At 35.5% G+C, this 17,759-nt stretch overlaps 1 protein-coding gene across 6 annotated transcripts in view; it reads right to left on the reverse strand.

The window, feature by feature from the left end:
* The window catches only part of adamts6 (ADAM metallopeptidase with thrombospondin type 1 motif, 6), a 175,890-nt gene extending 160,003 nt beyond the window's left edge, over window positions 1–15,887 (reverse strand). For 4 of the 6 annotated variants that reach the window (XR_012386164.1, XM_017358010.3, XM_073914478.1 and 1 more), the window contains exons 1-4: window positions 15,528–15,887; window positions 15,155–15,288; window positions 13,071–13,462; window positions 7,510–7,874 (exon numbers count right to left, since the gene is read on the reverse strand). Coding sequence is in view for 4 of the 6 variants with exons in the window: in XM_017358010.3 (XP_017213499.1) it covers window positions 7,510–7,874; window positions 13,071–13,158 (453 nt within the window). In the remaining 2 variants the exon portion in view is untranslated. Of the gene's footprint in view, window positions 1–7,509; window positions 7,875–13,070; window positions 13,463–15,035; window positions 15,289–15,527 lie in introns of all 6 variants that reach the window. The other 2 variants (XR_012386165.1, XM_073914476.1) reach the window with 1 other exon arrangement.
* Window positions 15,888–17,759: the final 1,872 nt, after the last annotated feature.

A 17,759-nucleotide genomic window follows, 5' to 3' on the forward strand; every position in this document is an offset into this window, starting at 1 on the left:
CAAGAGGTCACACTTAGCTGATGATTGATTTTAAATCATGTTTGGTATGCTGTTCCGGGAGAGAGCCCTGAGCACATAAGATCCTCGAGCCCAAGGCTCCCTCCCATTGCAGGGTGAGAGGGGAGTTTCAGGTAGATCTCAAAACTCCCCTGATGTAGTAGCTAATGAAGAGATAGTGGTTGCTCTTAAGAGATAACGACTTACTAATAGCTTCCCTATAGTGCTGATTTGGATTAGTCAATTAACAGGTTGCAAGTTTTTGGGTGGTGGGATTAAACCAGGGGACCCAGAGAAAACCCACATAAACACGGGGAGAACGTGTAAATGCACAGAAACGCTGGCTGGCTTGGTAATGACTAGACTAGTGATGTTCTTGCTTTGAGGCAACAGTGCTAAGCACTGGGCTACCATGCCACCCATCTTGGAAAGGAGGAGGAATACGGGTGGAAGGGCGGACTCTTCTAAATAAAGATGGCTGTGATTTGGAAAATATCGTGGTGGGACGTTTCATTTTGTTTGGAAATTAAAATTGAGTTTGATGTCAGAACCCAACATCAGGCCAACAACAGTGTCCAATGTCAGACAAATGTTGCATTTTGGTTACTTTCCATTGAAAATATGAACGTCTAATGATTTTGCAGCTTGACGTGTTGTGGACATTACCACTATGACGTTATCAGGCGTTGGATTTTGGTTGCCATACCTGATGGTTAAATGGCAATATTTGATGTCAATATGAAGTTGGTTTAAGCCCAGCTAGCAAAATTTATGTGGCTCAAATCCGGCCCACATACCGCATGGAATGATGGCACTCAGGCAGTCCACTCCTGTTTGCCAGATCTGGGCCACAATTAAGCTGTAGCAATATCATGTATTAGCCAGAGTTCAACCAAATGAACCAGAACTGACCCAGTTCTGTTCTTTTATTCTGGCCCTGATCTGGCCTATCACTTCTAATAATGGATTAATCATTGGTAACCACCAATGAATTATATGATATCATCACAGGATGTGACTCACTTCATTTTGTTTGTTGTAATAAACAAACTTTACAAGCAAAGTTCATAAGAGTTACAGCAGCCCAAAAAAGAAGAAGTTCAGGGCTATGAGCCTAACTAAAGCAAACACTTTTCTCCATGATGGTGACTTTAGTATATGTGGTCCACATGTGTTTTAAGATAACTGGGCCACATTTGCACCTAAACGTGTGAGCCACTTAGGTTTAGACCCAGATTATCCTTTAAATGAGTATGCCACTATTTTCGCATTTGTCCTTAGTCATTTGGGCCAAATTTATCATTTTACACATGGGCCACATTGGGCTCACATTGAAATTTTGCCATAAGTGCCATATCTTTGCCGTAAATGGCCCATAAATGAATTTGAATCTTTGGCCCCCTTTGGCATTGTACAGGTGGGCCACTTAAGGCTCACATTCATTTTGTCTGGGCTGAAGGAATACCACCTGTCTAATGAACATCTAATGATTTTGCAGCTTGACGTGTTGTGGACATCACCACTATGACGTTTATCAGGTGTTGGATTTTGGTTGCCATACCTGATGGATAAATGGCAGTATTTGATGTCAATATGAAGTTGGTTTAAGCCCAGCTAGCAAAATTCATGTGGCTCAAATCCGGCTACCTAAAGTGGCCCACATTCGTATGCTATTTGGGAGATGTTAGCTCGAAGTTGGATTTTGGTCACTTTCCAACACAACCAGGAATCGACAACACTGGAGACCAAAATCTAACCTACAGTAACATCAACATCTTATGACGTTGCGTGTGAGCTGGGTAATGACAATTTTTTTTAGGTGTGGAGTTTGTTGTCAAGCCAACATACACTGTCAAACTGATTTATTAAACTCACAAGTGTGATCTAATACTACAATACTCATTTTGTATCACAGGAAGCTGGTTTTCACAGCAACTGTTCTAGTGTTTTTTTTTTTTGAAATGCTCAGCATGAGATAGGAATCAGCTGGGAGCAGGCTTGCAGGTGTGGGAGGGATTCAGGCTCGATGTGGAGAGACAGCTAAGCTAATATTTTGCTGTCACTCAGCAGTCACTTTAACAGTGAGCAGAAGCAGCCGTGTACACAGACACAGGGACATAGATAAGAAATCTGGCAGCAACACAGACGGGGTGTTTTAAGCTCTAGCTTGATTTTTTTGAAACTGTAGAAGCTTTGTTAATGCGATGCAGACATGCTGACTCATTCTGAAAGCTGACCTGAGGCTTTACAGTCAATCTGCTGGAGATGGACAATGAACTACGTTTTTCAGTGTTTAAAAACCCAAATTTCTTACAAAACTGATTTCTAAGGGAAACTGATAAAAAACAATCCTAATCTTAGCTTTGAACTCATCTGTTCACATTATTTTAACTTAATTTGAAAACAATCTTGATTAATAGCAAAGTTTGTGCAGAAAAAAAGTTTATTATTTTCTTATATTTGGACGCTCGATTTGAACACTCTTTTATATGATCAAAAATCAATTTCAGCAGAAGCAATAACATATTGAAGAGGGTAGGACATATCAAATACTACAGAGCATTTGATTGGTCAGAAAATTTTATAAGAAAAATGAAGTATGTGGTGATGTCAACCCCTGATGCTGTTTAGAAAATTGAACTGATCAGTAGGCCTGTCATAATAATCAATATATTGACTTATCACACAACACATGGACATAACCTCAATAATTTTTGATGATGCAATATATCGCCCCTTACATAAAAAACAACTCTAGCAACATTTTACCCTCAACCTCAACAACCTCTCTTTCTCTCTCTATATATAGTTGAAGTCAGAATTATTAGCCCCCCTTTGATTTTTTTTTCTTTTTTAAAAATTCTTCTGTAGAAAGTCTTATCGTGTTTTAATTTGGCTAGAATAAAAACAGTTTTTATTTATTTTTAAAAACCATTTTAATGTCAAAATTATAAGCCCCTTTAAGCTATTTTTTTGCTGTGTACAGAACAAACCATCGTTATACAATAACTTGCCTAATTAGCCTAACCTGCCTAGTCAACCTAATTAACCTAGTTAAGCCTTTAAATGTCACTTTAAGCTGTATAAAAGTGCTTTGAAAAATGTCTAGTACTATATTTTCATCACGGCAAAAATAAAAAAAATCAGTTATTAGGAATGAGTAATTAAAACTATTATGCTTAGAAATGTGTTAAAAAAATTTTCTGTTAAACAGAAATTAGGGAAAAAATAAACAGGGGGGCTAATAATTCAGACATAATATATATATATATATATATATATATATATATATATATATATATATATATATATATATATATATATACAGCTGAAGTCTGACTTTTTTTATTTTAACGGTAAAAGTCTGTAAATCTACAGTGAAAAACTGTTAAACGATTAACAGCTAATTTCAGTGCAAAATACGGAAAATAGCTGTAACAGATCTAACCTTCGTTTTCGAGAAACTAATCAGAGTGTCTGAAATCTAACCACATCATTTACTAGTCCCTAAATTAGTTATTTAGTTTAGTGCACTAGACAAAGTGAAACGAACAAGAAATAAAACTACAGACACAGCCTCGCACCAAACCAACTGAATTAAAACAGAGAATTAAACAACTCCATTAAATAACAGCATTAGCAGCTTCACTGATTACAGTTGGACTTCAGTTCTCTCATATCTGCAAAAATATTTGATAATTAACAGAGGTTTATATTTTTAATCAAAGTTTTTGATTTGACCTCACCATCATGGAGATCAAAGACTGCTTTAGTTGAGCTCTTGGACCGGTACTCTTATATCTTAATGTTTCTCTAGCTGTTCACTGTGTTTCTGAAACTCATCAGTTATAGCAAGTAATGTGATGAAACTTTTACGTACTTAATGCAGAGTGAATTTCATAAGTCATAAAAAAATGGCAAGTTATTCTATTTAATTTATGTGATAGTACTTGGGACAGTAGTACAGCATCCAGAAGGGTCACAAACAATTATGAAAGAATTAATAATTATTATAGCAACTCATTTGCGACACACAGACATTAAGAATAAGGATATGAACCTCAACCATGGTTGCTAAAAAAAAAAAGCTGCTTAATATATTCATTCCGCAATGCATGCTGGGTACCAGCATATTACAAAACTCCCAGCATACATTGCAACATGAATAAATTATGCAGCTTTATGCTCTTTAAATTTCTTTCTTTGACATTTATTTTGTTTTTGGGAGGTAATTTTTCAGAGTGTTTTGTATTGTTCTGGGTTGTTTTTTTATTTGATTTTTATTTTTTTGTTTGTCACCATTATTGAGATTCAAAGACTAATTGTTGATGTCTGGGTGTTTTTGAGTTCTGCCATAGTTCAAACATTCTCATTATGAATGGTGTATTCAGACCTGTTAAACTGGCATTTATTGCTGAAGCTTCCTTTTTTTTTTCTTTCTTTTGAAATCAAGGAGTTGAAGATCCCAGCTAAAGAAAACTGTCCTCCATCATATGGTGACTTCAAATGAACAACAAAATTTTCATTAAGAGCTTTTGTTTAGATGACAGAAATAAAGTGAAGCTCCTGATGTTTGTGGAGTTGTTTATTGATCTCTGCTGAGATCTTGAGAAATTACATATTATTGTGTAATTTGTTTTATTTTTGTTAATTATTGTTTTATTAAGAGTTTTATTCTGTTGATTTCATCTTTAATTTTGGCTGTAATTTGTGCTATTTGGTCTTGTTCTTTCCTTCAGTGATTCTGCTGTTAACAGATGTTCATCAATAATTCTCGATCCTCCTTTAATTAGACACTTATTAGTTAGTAGTGTCTGTGTGCAAGTCCAAGATGAACTAAGGCAATCTGATGTTATGCTGCATCTTCTTTTGTTTAAATATAACTATGTGGTTACTAATGCAGTGAAAATCTGTTTGTTAATTACAATAACAGATGAGCACAATATTGCATTTAATGACTTTACACTATTTAAAATTTTTTTTAGTGAACTGATGTACAATAGTTATCAATATGCTCAGATATATTACTTAGACATTTAAAATATTGATTTTAATGCCAGTAAATTTCAATTAAAATGTATTTGCTTTCTGCAAATATAAATAATTAACTCAAAGGTTTGTAAATTATCATTGCATCAGTTAATTAATACATTTTAAAAACTATTTAACAGAAAAATTCTGTATTCTTTTACAAAAAAGTTCTGGCAACCATAGCTGCCAGTATTTTTCCATAAATTTTACAGAATTTTTTTACAGTGTATATATATATATATATATGGGTGCCTGACAACTGAAAACTTTTTAGTCTCTGTTACCTTTTACCTTGCACTTTTTAGTTGAAAGTTATTATTTTTTGTTTTTTTACTATTACTATTACTATTATAACTATTAAACTGTTAAAAGCACTATAATTAAATTAAATTATCTTTGTTCATTGTAAGAGTGTACCTACATTATAATGCTATTATATTGTCATTCTGGCATTATAAAATATGCATGGGATGCCATGGTCTTAAAATGACAATAATATTGTTTATCGCAATTTATTTTGGTGCAATATAGCACTAGCAGGACAAGTGCACTGAAAGAGATCTTTAGCTCCAATCACTCCAATGAAAGACCACAACTGGCCATCTTTACATTTATGTACTTCTGATTACTACATTGTTTTAATATAATTGTGTAATCCCAATGTTTCATGGATTTTTCCCTTATTCGCTACAAATCAAAGATTGTAATGTTGTTAATAACCTCATAGATGCTTGATTTGCTTTATGACTTTAAAAGCTTATTTAAAATACTTCTGTAACCAGCATTGGTAAAAAAAAAAAAAAAAAAAAAAAAACTGACATGCACAAATGCACTCTATAGGCAGAGACAGCTGCAAGAAAGCCAATCATTGGCTGATTGCACTGCAAAGTGCAAACGTCATGGCGTTACCAAAACATTGCTTTGCTTGTATAGAATTCCCAATGGTGTAAACTGGGGGTAGGACTGTCTGCTTGTCAAACCAACAGTTTGTGATCAGAAAATCTGTCTGACAGCAACATTTGGTTTTGCGTTTCCATTCGTTGATGGCATAGGGCATTGGTGCAGAGAAATAAACACTTCTTCAATAACTGGATAATGCTAACCCTTAATCTAAAAAAATTATACTTTACATTTATTTTATCAAGTATACTTAACCCATCTAAATGCACAGGGTTTGTGGGTTCGAAGACAATGACAACTGATCTGTAACATAATTGTAATACAAATGAACTTACACAGGCATTTACTTAAATCATACTAAGTACATTCTGGATGGTTGAATATAGTTTTAAGTATACGTCAATAAACATGTATTGGCCAAGTGTATACAAGTTCTGTCGGTATCAGTCAAATATACTTAATTGCAATTTTGAGTATAATTCTGAGAACCTCCTTTCTTAAAAGTATTAAAAGTCAGCAAGAAATCAAATGTACAATGTTTATTTTGCTAGCTAATAATGTTAATCTTAAGGCGAATAATTAATCTGTGCAGGTTAATTCACTGAAAAACATAATTGTTTTGGTAATCTTCAATCAAAGTCTGACCATTTACTTTCAGCTTTGGAGTGGTGAACCTTCTGTTGACATCAACTTGAGGGCTTCGACTCATGAAAATCCATTTAAACCAATCAGAGGATGACTGAGGATCTGCTAAAGTGTTTCTAGAAAAGTATGTCATATGTTTGGCCACAGGTTCCTGGGTGATGTTTGGCATGATGTCTGAGGCTGAGACGAGAATACATCAACATACTAAAATAAAAGTCTCGGCAACTTCCGGTTTACACTAACTTTAAGAAGTAGACAGAAAGTACATATTCTTATTTTTAGTTTAAATGAAGTATCCTAATAATAGCACACTTAAATAAACCTCTTATTGGGAAGAAGTTAAAATTGCACAATTTTTTTCCATTATTAGGTTGAAATGCAGTTGTTAAGTTATTATGATGTGTCTGTGTGCTATATGCATGGCTATATGCATGTTAGTGTCCAAATAAAATACCTTTGTAGCTTTTTTTTCTGTTCCATCAATAAAGCTTTGTTTGCTCCAACAATGTAAGCCCTTTTCTCCTATATCTTTACCAGGTGAACATCACAAGTTTGCTAACTAAAAGAAATGGCACATCTTAACAAGCCACTTGGTTTTAGACAAAATAAAATAATCCACAGTAAGGACAGAGTATCAGTCACATGACAAAGTCTAAGTCAGCAAATATGGGGCCCTTTGAGGAAGTAAACACTTCAGCTGAAAATCTTTAGATATGTGGGCAATAAAATGCAATGCATATTCCACATGTCACTGGCCAGAGTGGATTCATATCCCTGTGTGAATGTACAGTTTCCAGTCTGTTCTTTTAAGTAGAAAACAGTCTACCTTTTCCTGAGATATTTTGGTGAAAAACAACAGTAATCTAAAGCAACATTCTAAGATTGTAAAGGCTACTTACATTGTCATACACCAAATAATATTTCTGTTGTACTCACCAAGCCTTTGCAGTTGCTCAGTGCCACTTTTGTAGTGCTATATTGATCCAATAGGTATCCAACATAGTGGCAGTTATCGACCACTGAATGCTGCCAGTCTAGTCCATCTTTGCCCCAGTATTCTACCGTGAAATGTTTAGAAACCAGGTTGGGGTTGAGTGTCAGGTTCAGGTGAAAGTGCTTTCCATAGGCTGAGAGTTTGTAAAAAAGCCTGGTTTCGGTGTGGTCCAGCTCAGTCTGGTCCAGTCCACGTCGCCGCCGTCCAGGCCTGTAATGCTTCACAGTGTAACTCATGAACTGGCCCTTCTCGTTCACCCGCACTGGTACTGTTAGCTGATAGTGCTCCAGCGTGGACAGGAATTCCGCTTTTTTTTTTGTTGATGTGGGAAATAAAGTGAAGCAGATAACAGCATGTGAACAAAGGAGAGTGTAATCAAGAGAAACACAAAATCAACAAGCAATTTCAGCACTGTAAAGTAGCAGGTGTGCTCAGAGGAAAGTTTAATTGCTCTTTCACAGATTAGGAGATTGGGAGGTTGTGTTGACACTTGTTTGATTGTCTTGGCATTTTATGACATTTAGTCCTGGTTTGCTTAACATTTCCCCTGCCATTTTGAAGACTTAACCTGAAAATACAGTGAATGGCTTTTATGATTCATATTTTGTGACAGAACTTCCTGAACATCTAAAGCAATACTTTGTGCATAGGTTGAGTTGTGAGTACATTTGATCCAAAAATCTCATGAAAAGCTTGTAAAATATTTAAAGAAGTCAAAACAAAACAGGAATTCTCATTAAAAAATCTGCTAATCCAATCACAAGTGGACAGAGGAGACACATTACTGTTCACATGCACACATTTAAACACACACATTTGTTTCCTTTGTGTGTCCACTTTCAACCAGTTCTCTGAAGAGGGTCTGTGGGCAGGTATTTCTCTGATCCTTCGACATAATACTGCAAGAAATAGCACAATTTTCACCATTTACACAAAAGTCACTGTAAACGTTTCCAGATCAATTAAGTGAAGTTTATTTGTAAACTAATTTAAAGGGGATCACGTGCTTATGATTGCTTGTGGCTGGTCCTGCATTATTCAATTTATGATTCACCAATCACACGATTACTAAGCCACTATGAATACCTTAAGTTCCATATAACAGCCATTTTCTTTTTAAAAGAATTTCCCCTTCCACCCCTCCTCCTCCTTTCTTAGATAGGTGGAACGGTGGCCCAGTGGTAAGCACTTTTGCCTCAAAGCAAGTACGTCACTGGTTCTAGTTTTTAGCTAGTCAGCCGACGATTCTGTGCGGAGATTACACGTTCTCCCCATCGCTTATGTGGGTTTCCCCTGGATTCCCCGGTTTCCTCTTATCGTCCAAAAACATGCAGCGTAAGTTAATTGACTAATCCAAACCGGCACCATAAACATTCTCCTAGTCAGTTAGTTATCTCTTAAGAACAATCACTATCTATTCATTAGCTACTACAGCAGGGGAGTTCTCGAGATCTACCTGAGCTTAAACTCCACTCTTGTCTTGCAAACGGGAGGGACCCCGTGGGGTCGAGGATCTTATGAGCTCATGGCTCTCTCCCGGAACAGCATGACAAACAAGCTTTATAATCAATCATTAGCTAAGTATAAGCTCTTAAAACATGCTTTACGAATAGGCTACTTTATTAATTGACCAATTCATTCAACCGTCAACTTATCCAGCATACTGTATGTTTTACACAGTGGATGCCCTTCCATCTGCAACCCATTACTGGGAAACATCCATACATACTCATTCACAACAGATAATTTAGCTACCCCAATTCACCCATATCACAAGCCTTTGGACTTGTGGGGAAAACCGGAGCACCCGGAGGAAACCCATGCAAAGACGGGGAGAACATGCAAACTTCACACAGAATCGCCAGCCGAGGCTCGAACCAGAGACCTTCTTGCTGTAAGGGGATTGTGCTACCTACTGCGCCACAGTGCAGCCCTGAACTGACCAATTAACTAATAGATAATTGATTTTTATAGATACAGACTTAATTCTGTTTTACAGTTTTAACATGTGTATGCTTTTATTTTTCACATAAGAGCACTACATGAAAGCTGATCTTTGAAGAGAATAAAGAAGTCACATTTCAAAAATCTTATTTTCAGATAAATACATGAGCTTATTTATTTATAAACCTATGGTGAGAAAAAACTTTATAGTACAATACCAAAGATTACCACTGTCAATGAGTATGTTTACATTCACACCAATAATCTGGTTAAGACAATACTCTGGTTAAGTGTCTACCATGTACAAAGCGGTTTTTGATTACCTTAATCCAACTAAAGTCATAATTAAAACTAAACAGAAATGGAATTAAGACAGGTGGATTTTGCCTATTTTAGGCACATTATTGAAGTACAGTACAGACATGTAAACACCTTAATCAAACTATTATCATCAAGTAGGATTTTTTATGCAATTTGTGACAGGGTAGTCCATACACACACGGCTGTTTGACACTATTCTCTGCACCTACCGAGTCGGTAAAGGACCACAGACACAGAGTTTGAGCTCATGAGTTTTTTTTCTTTTCAGGATGTGGTATCAAATTCCATTGAAACAACACTTTTCCACCAGTTCTTACTTCATAGATGCATCCAATACCCCAATTCCAGTAGGGGCAAATAATTTGATTACTGATGTCTATGTAAACGTAGTCAATGTTTAAATCAGCCTCTCCAGCTACTGGGTTTAGGAATGAGCTCAGAAGGCGGAGAGCAGCCATGTTTAAACTACCTCTGGAAATTGGTTAAAGATGGACAAGCTCAAAATGTATTTAGCCTGGTCCACTTGTGATCGGATTGATGCCGGGTGTGACCTGGAAGTCTTGAGCATTCTGTCTTATTTCTTTGCATTTCACAACACCATGTGCAATTTTGGCTTTTATTTTGATGTCTTTGATTTGTGCTGTGTTCCTATTTCAGCTAAACTGTCTAGAAGTTGACCCAATCACCTTGGTCCACTTGTTTTTTCGCATTAACTTTCAGATGTTAGCATTCACGCTTTGTCAAATAAACTGCAATAACACAGCAAATCAAATCAAATCTACAATGTATGAACACACCCTGTATGTTACATTGAATTATAGTAGCAAACCTGTCAAAAATAGATGCATATGGATTCAAATTAATGTCGATAGCATAGCTTTTTAATGCAGAATAATTTAATGTTGGGATAATGATTTTTTAATACAGAAATACTTCCAATGTCTCAGGTGTTTCAGACTACAGCACTGAAAAGTCAGCCAATGAAGACTTTTACAAAAGACTTCTGCTCAGAAATTTGGACTTAAATGGTCAAAGTTGAATAACCACTCTTTTTCACCCTTAATACCACGGCTGAGGTGAATCCCTTGAGCAAGTTACTGAATCCCCAACTGCATAGTTTGTTCACAGTGTAATTGTGTGTGAATGACTTTGGATAAAAGTGAATAAAATATAAATTTAAAATGTAATTCCATTTATTGGCTGATGCAAAAGAGATACTTAAAAGGAAGTGTAACTGAGAACTCCATTACAAACAGTTAGAAACGCAAAATAAATATTTTCATGTTTAAAACCCTTCTGGAAGGCTACTGTCCAGCAGAGTTTAGAGTTTAGTCTGTGAGAAATCTAATAATACTATGTTCAATTTGCTAGCACATATTGTTATGCTTCAGGTGTACAATTAACATGTACAGTTAACATGTACAAGTACAATTAACATGTACAGACCATTGAAAAAAAAATGTTTGGTAATCTTCAATCAAAGTCTGACCATTAGCTTCTGTGTTTGTATTGGCAGTTCTTCTTTGATGAATTCAGTTTGATGCTTAAGCCACAATATTCTTAACTATGCCCCTCTTAAAGTTAGTTTGTTACAAATTAATAATGCACAAAAAGAAAGCCCACCCCATACTAAATATTTCATTTCATTTTGTAAGAAGTACCAAAAAAAGGCTCAGCAATTTCTGGTTCCCACAGGGTTTAAACTACCAGTTACTCTTCAGACTGACTTTCAGACAAGTTTGTTGAAGATCACTAAAGTCTAGAGGACGCTGATTCTCCAAGAGCAGGACTGAAAATCTCTGCTCTAGAAGAAAACGTGTTGTTACTGTTGATGTTTCTTGCAGGAAAAAAAAATCTGAAGCAGAAGGAAGCAATACTCTACATTTGATCTCTATTGAACCTCACTGAGAAAAGCTGAGATACAAAAGGAACTGTTCCAAGTTCAATGCATCAGACTAACACTAAATGAAAAGACGTATGTGCTTAATCAAATTAACAGGATAATAAACATTCAAAAATTACAGCTAAAACACTATCGCTCTCAAAAGAATAAGAGTTTAATGGGACAACGTATTAACCTACACGGTTGTCATTAGGTCAAACAAGTAATACAGAAGTAATACAAAAAAACATAGTTTTATTATTTGCACCACTACCCACATTAAACCAGTAGCTATCCTAAATATATATATAAAACAATATATACACAAAAACAAATTATAAATAAAGCCGCAAACAGCAATGAAAGGGACCTCATACCTAAATATACAAGAGACTTTTTTGTAGGTACTGGCATGTTTGATGCGTGTGCCAATTTTCGTACAAGTGTGTGAAATGTAACTCCATCAAAAGAGTACATACATGTAGGTGGCACTGTCGGGTCATTTTGCCACATAACAACAAAAAATAGAATAGATTTCCACTAACTTTTTGAAAAGTGCATTATAATGTATAAGTGTGAATTAGCTATGTATACGCTTGACAGCTGAACTGTCAAACCTACTCACACCTTAAAAGTTTATGATTTTGTATTTACTGCATTGTTAAAATGCACACTTTTTGTAAAGTTGCTTTGGAAGAATAATTATTGTGAATTTGTATTGCTTTACAAACACATTCTAAATTAACTGAATATCCATGAGAACTTCACAAAAATGGCACACATTGTTATTAAAGAGCCGTTTTAATGTTTGAAAGAAAAATAAAATAAATAGTGGCAGATAGTGTTAATTTAAGTGAGAAATAGGGCGTTTAATTCCTACCTAAATAGTTATGTTAACAAGTTGCCTGCTGTGTTCATCCAATCAGTGTTGCTGACATTGCAAATACGCATTGAAGGACATTAACCAAGGGTTAAAAATTACAGAAAGTGAAACGTAAGGGTATGAATTCCTAGGATTAACTGTTAACTCAGGTAAAGAGCAGTCTAAAACTTGACACAAGATAACCAGAATTCAGTTTACCTAGTGACCCAGACTTAACCTTCATTTATGGAGGTCAACAAAATTTTCATTTGTTTCTCAGCTTAAATTTCTTTATAAAAGACTTTTAGAAAACAAGCTTGCATGAAGCATTACTGAGCAATGAAAGTTTCCTCTGGGTAGAGTTGAAAGTGTCTTAATGACATCAGTGTGAGCCAAAATGAGTTATGGCTTGTTGAATTTTTAGAACTGCTATGACATCAGCTGTTACAGCAACAGTCATCTTTCTGTTCTTATCCACACATTATTAAGCTTACCTTGAGAGTTGTACGAAAGGATCTGAGCTTCAGCAGCGGCCAAAACCAGGCTAAATATCCAAGTCAGCGTCTTCCAAAAAATTTCCATAATTTAGGGAAGATCTGACATGGGGTGGGGGTAGGGGGAGGCTACAAGTGGATTAAAGCGATACGGTCAATCCAGCTTCGCACCATAACACACCCGTGACAAGCATCCTCGATACACTAGAATCCCAAGTCCACAGTTAATTCCAGGTTTAGAAGTCTTCCTAAAGGTGAAGTCTCAAGGAAGGACTCAAGCCTGCATCTTTGTCAGCCATGAGCAGGGCAAGAATCCATAACGACTCCCTTCATGTTATTCCAGAGCAGCAGATCTATATTAGGAACTTGTGCCGAACTATCCATTTGCTTGCCTGCAAATGAATGAGTTGTGGAAAAAAAGCTGTCAGTGGAAAATTGCCAATTTCTCCTGTAATAAAATGCTCTTAAAATACATTCTGACAGAGCGCAATGTTTCAACAGCAAATCCTAATCATGATTCGTCTTATCAAACATCAAAAGCAGATTTCAGGTTTTGTTGCTGTAACATCTGGACAGGTTTTGATCACACACACACACACACACACACACACACACACACACACACACACACACACACACACACACACACACACACACACACACACACACACACACATACATAACTGTGAGCTCATTGGTGTTGAGTGGGATGCAGTAACTTCAGGTTATCATTTTAACACCTGCACTTGACTATTAGCTGCCCTGCCTGTTTCCGACTCAAGGCATGAAACCATGCCGCAAAAACTTGTTGCAAATAACTCGACCGGTGGATGATCAGACTTACAAGTTCCACCAGTTTCAAGACTCTTAACATCTGAATAAGATCAATGCGTGATTCTTACAGTGCTTAGTAACCAAGTGTCATTTTTTGCCAGCACTAACTTCAACTAATGTATTTATTTATTTATTTATTTTTTCCTATTGCTTGATGACTTTTGAAGAGCATTAGGTCTGTTTAGTTCACACAAGTGTGCTATAAAAATAACCACAGGTGCAGAGCTATGATACACTACAATTTGGCAAATATTTTTGAACACTTAAATACAGTAGTCAACATTTGAATTGGATTTGTCCGTCTATATGTTGTTCCATATCTGTATGCATTTCTCAAAAAAAGATATTTTGAAGAATGCTAATGACCAAACATTTCTGATGAATACTAACTCCATTGTATAGACAAAAAAAGATAACAGACATTTCCCAAATCATTATAATTTATGTTCACCAGAGGACACAATCATAAAGCTTTGGATCTATTTATCGAAACACCAACCAATGAATCAACTAATGAATCAACTTATGAATCAATGAATCAATGAATCTATCTATCTATCTATCTATCTATCTATCTATCTATCTATCTATCTATCTATCTATCTATCTATCTATCTATCTATCTATCTATCTATTCAAAGATTCTCAATAGGGTTATAGTCTGGACTCTCTTTTGATCAATACATGTGTAAAAATGCCATCTCATGAATCAATCTTGGAAATAAATGAATGAATGAATTCATCCATCCATCCATCCATCCATCCATCCATCATCTATCTATCTATCTATCTATCTATCTATCTATCTATCTATCTATCTATCTATCTATCTATCTATCTATCTATCTATCTATCTATCTATCTAATGTCAGTCCATCCATTCATTGATCTGTCTATTCATGTCAGTCCATATCAATTTATCGGTTATTATATCAATCATTATTTATATCTGCAATATATGCACAAGGCTATTTGCAAAAAAGGCTGTATCCTTTCAAAACGTAAAATACAATAAGTCTTTTCATTAAAAAACAACAATATCTCTCACAATAAAGTCAAGCAAGATTGTACAGCACGACTTCCACAGCTCCACTTAAAAATAAAACTAAGGCAATTAAAGAAGCAGCTCACCGGATGAACATCAAATCAAATGCCGGCTTTTCTCTACATCAGCAAGCAGAAAAGTGGCCCAGTTCCACCAGATAGGCTAGATTTCCTAAACGTCAGCTCTTTTTGCGTGCGTTTCTTACCAGCAGAAGCTGAAGCGGCAACTGTGCAGACGAACATTCATGAGTATAAAGCGGCTTCTTCCAGACAGCAGCTCGAGTCTAAAACGTGTCTGACCCAGACAGCTGGCAACTGCCCAACACTATTACACTGACCGCTGAAATAAAAACACAAAAGACCAATGAGAAGACTACAAATGTACACCGAGTCTTCTTGCTCTTTTTATCTGCTTGATGAAGTGTATTTCAATAAAGTTGTCGCTTGAGATAAAGCAGTCACAGAGGAGTTACTATTAAAAACAGATTCCGTTATATTGTTATGCATTGATATATTCTGTGTACACTCCACCGGGAATGTCCAGACTGTCTGAAAGACTGTAAGAGATGATATAGTTACCGTCTTCATATTTTGCAGACAGTAGAACTCTTCATTTGAAATCCACTTCAGTGCATTCTTCAGTAAATCTCTCCTTTAGCTTCAAGCCATTCTCTTTATCTCTCATGCCAACAAATGCAGTCCTTGTACAGGGGAAAAACTCTTCATAAACTCACTCACTGCATCAGAAATGCAATGAAAAAAAAATAATTTACAAAATATTAAAAAGTTTGTGCAACTCAGCTCATGTTTAAATGTCAACGTGTCCAGAGATGGCTTATTGGTGGCTCTCGTGATCACTGATTCACCAGAGATGAATAATAACAGTAATGCACCGGTGCGCATGCAGGACTTGCAGCCTTTATTAGTGAAGCCGGATTTAAGCCAGAACTCAAACACTCGCAGTACGAGAGAGACGGGGAGGACCGACATGACGTCATTGCAGATGTGCGTGCCTGCGGCGCACTCCCGACCGTCAGGTGAAACACGTAAGAATTTGGTAACTATTTAAACTGTTTGATAAAATGATTTGGCCACATTTTTGTCCGTGAACTTGAACCATGACGGAAAGACAAAAGTCTACAAATTTTTCGAGTTATTTGTACGAACTTATTTTGACATTACTCACAAAAACGGCAGTGTGGCGAGGACAAATTGAAGTAGGCTAACGTTAACGTTAATTTTATTTAGCTAAGCTTGACATGTAGGCTTTGTTTTGGTTTGTAAGGTCAAGCTACTTTATTCTATAACCATTGTCTTGTATGTATGTGTATCAATGTTTTATTTAGCTGCGTAAAGACAAACTTGTGGCTAAATAAAGTACAGGTGTATTCTTTTGCCTGTAAGACATGCAGACAATAAGCCAAGAGGAATACTGTTTGTTATTAGCCTATAACAATAGCCTGTATACAATTCAAATATTAGCCTATGTCATTAGCTATACACAAATAGTTATCGTCTGGTGTTTCGAAGATCTGGGATTTCATTCTCTTTTAACTCCGTTGTAACAGATGTTTGTCAGGCGAAGACATTTTTTTTACTAGTTTAGAGTGACACCGTGTGGCCATTTTGAGACAGTGCGTTGCTTTACTGTTATGTTCACATTGCACTGTCCATGCAGTGTGTATTTCAACTTCATTTTGTTATTATTTTTTAGTCTAAACATATTCATTGTTGATTGAAAGATTGTTAATAATTTACTGACATGAAAGATTATTGAGAGTCTGGAAATGGCCGTAGATCCATATAACATCTAACCATTAAACTTTAAACTTTAGCATGCTCACTGGAAATATTCATTCATTCATTTTCTTGTCGGCTTAGTCCCTTTATTAATCTGGGGTCGCCACTGCGGAATGAACCATCAACTTATCCAGCAGGTTTTTACACAGCAGATTTTTATTTGTGTTGTGATATGATCTTTCCTCTAACAACTTTTGATGTTGAAAAGTTAAAAAAAGTGTAATTTAATAGTTTAATGTGATATATTGTCTGGTTTATTCTTGTAAATTACATTACAAAAACCTGCTAATAAACTGCAAGTACTTTTTCTGCTCTATTTATACAATATATTGTTTCAAACCACTAAAACTTAAGTAATAGTCACTTTAATAAAATGCAGTTTTATAAAATGCACAGTTGCATTTTCATCATCAAATGTCCACAGAGTAGAAATCAACATTCCATAGTACACTTCACAACTGTAAATAAACAGAAAAAAAAGTAAATTATGAAATACGGGACCTGTTAATTAATGTTTTTTTAAAGTGCTAAATTTTCTTCCATGTTCTTCCAATTGTTTTGATTAAAACATGCCAAAAAAGTTTGTTTTGGTTGTTTTTTTTTTTTTTAATTAAATAAGGCCAGTATTGAAGCTTGTGTGAATTATGGTTTGGATGTAAGAACTGACTCAATTAGCCAAGGCTTTTTTATAAAAGCCCTCTTCCAAAATGCTCAGGGGACTTACAGCGGAAATTATTTGCTTTATTGGAAATATTAATTGTATACCTTGGTTTTATTTTTAATGAGATACTTTTCTTATCTATGTGTGTATTCTAAAGAACACAGAAAGAGCTGTATTGTGGCTAATTCTGTTGTTGCTCAAGCAAAATTTTGGAAAATTTGGAAAACTCACAGAATGGCAATTGAAAGGGGTAAAGATAGACAATTAGATTTTTTTAGTGCATTGGTTAAATCCAGGATTAGACTGCAATATACATTTTATCAACTCACATGGAATTTACTTTAATTAAA

This window comes from Danio rerio, chromosome 10, assembly GCF_049306965.1.
Source record: "Danio rerio strain Tuebingen ecotype United States chromosome 10, GRCz12tu, whole genome shotgun sequence".
In the NCBI taxonomy this organism is placed as follows: Eukaryota; Metazoa; Chordata; class Actinopteri; order Cypriniformes; family Danionidae; genus Danio; species Danio rerio.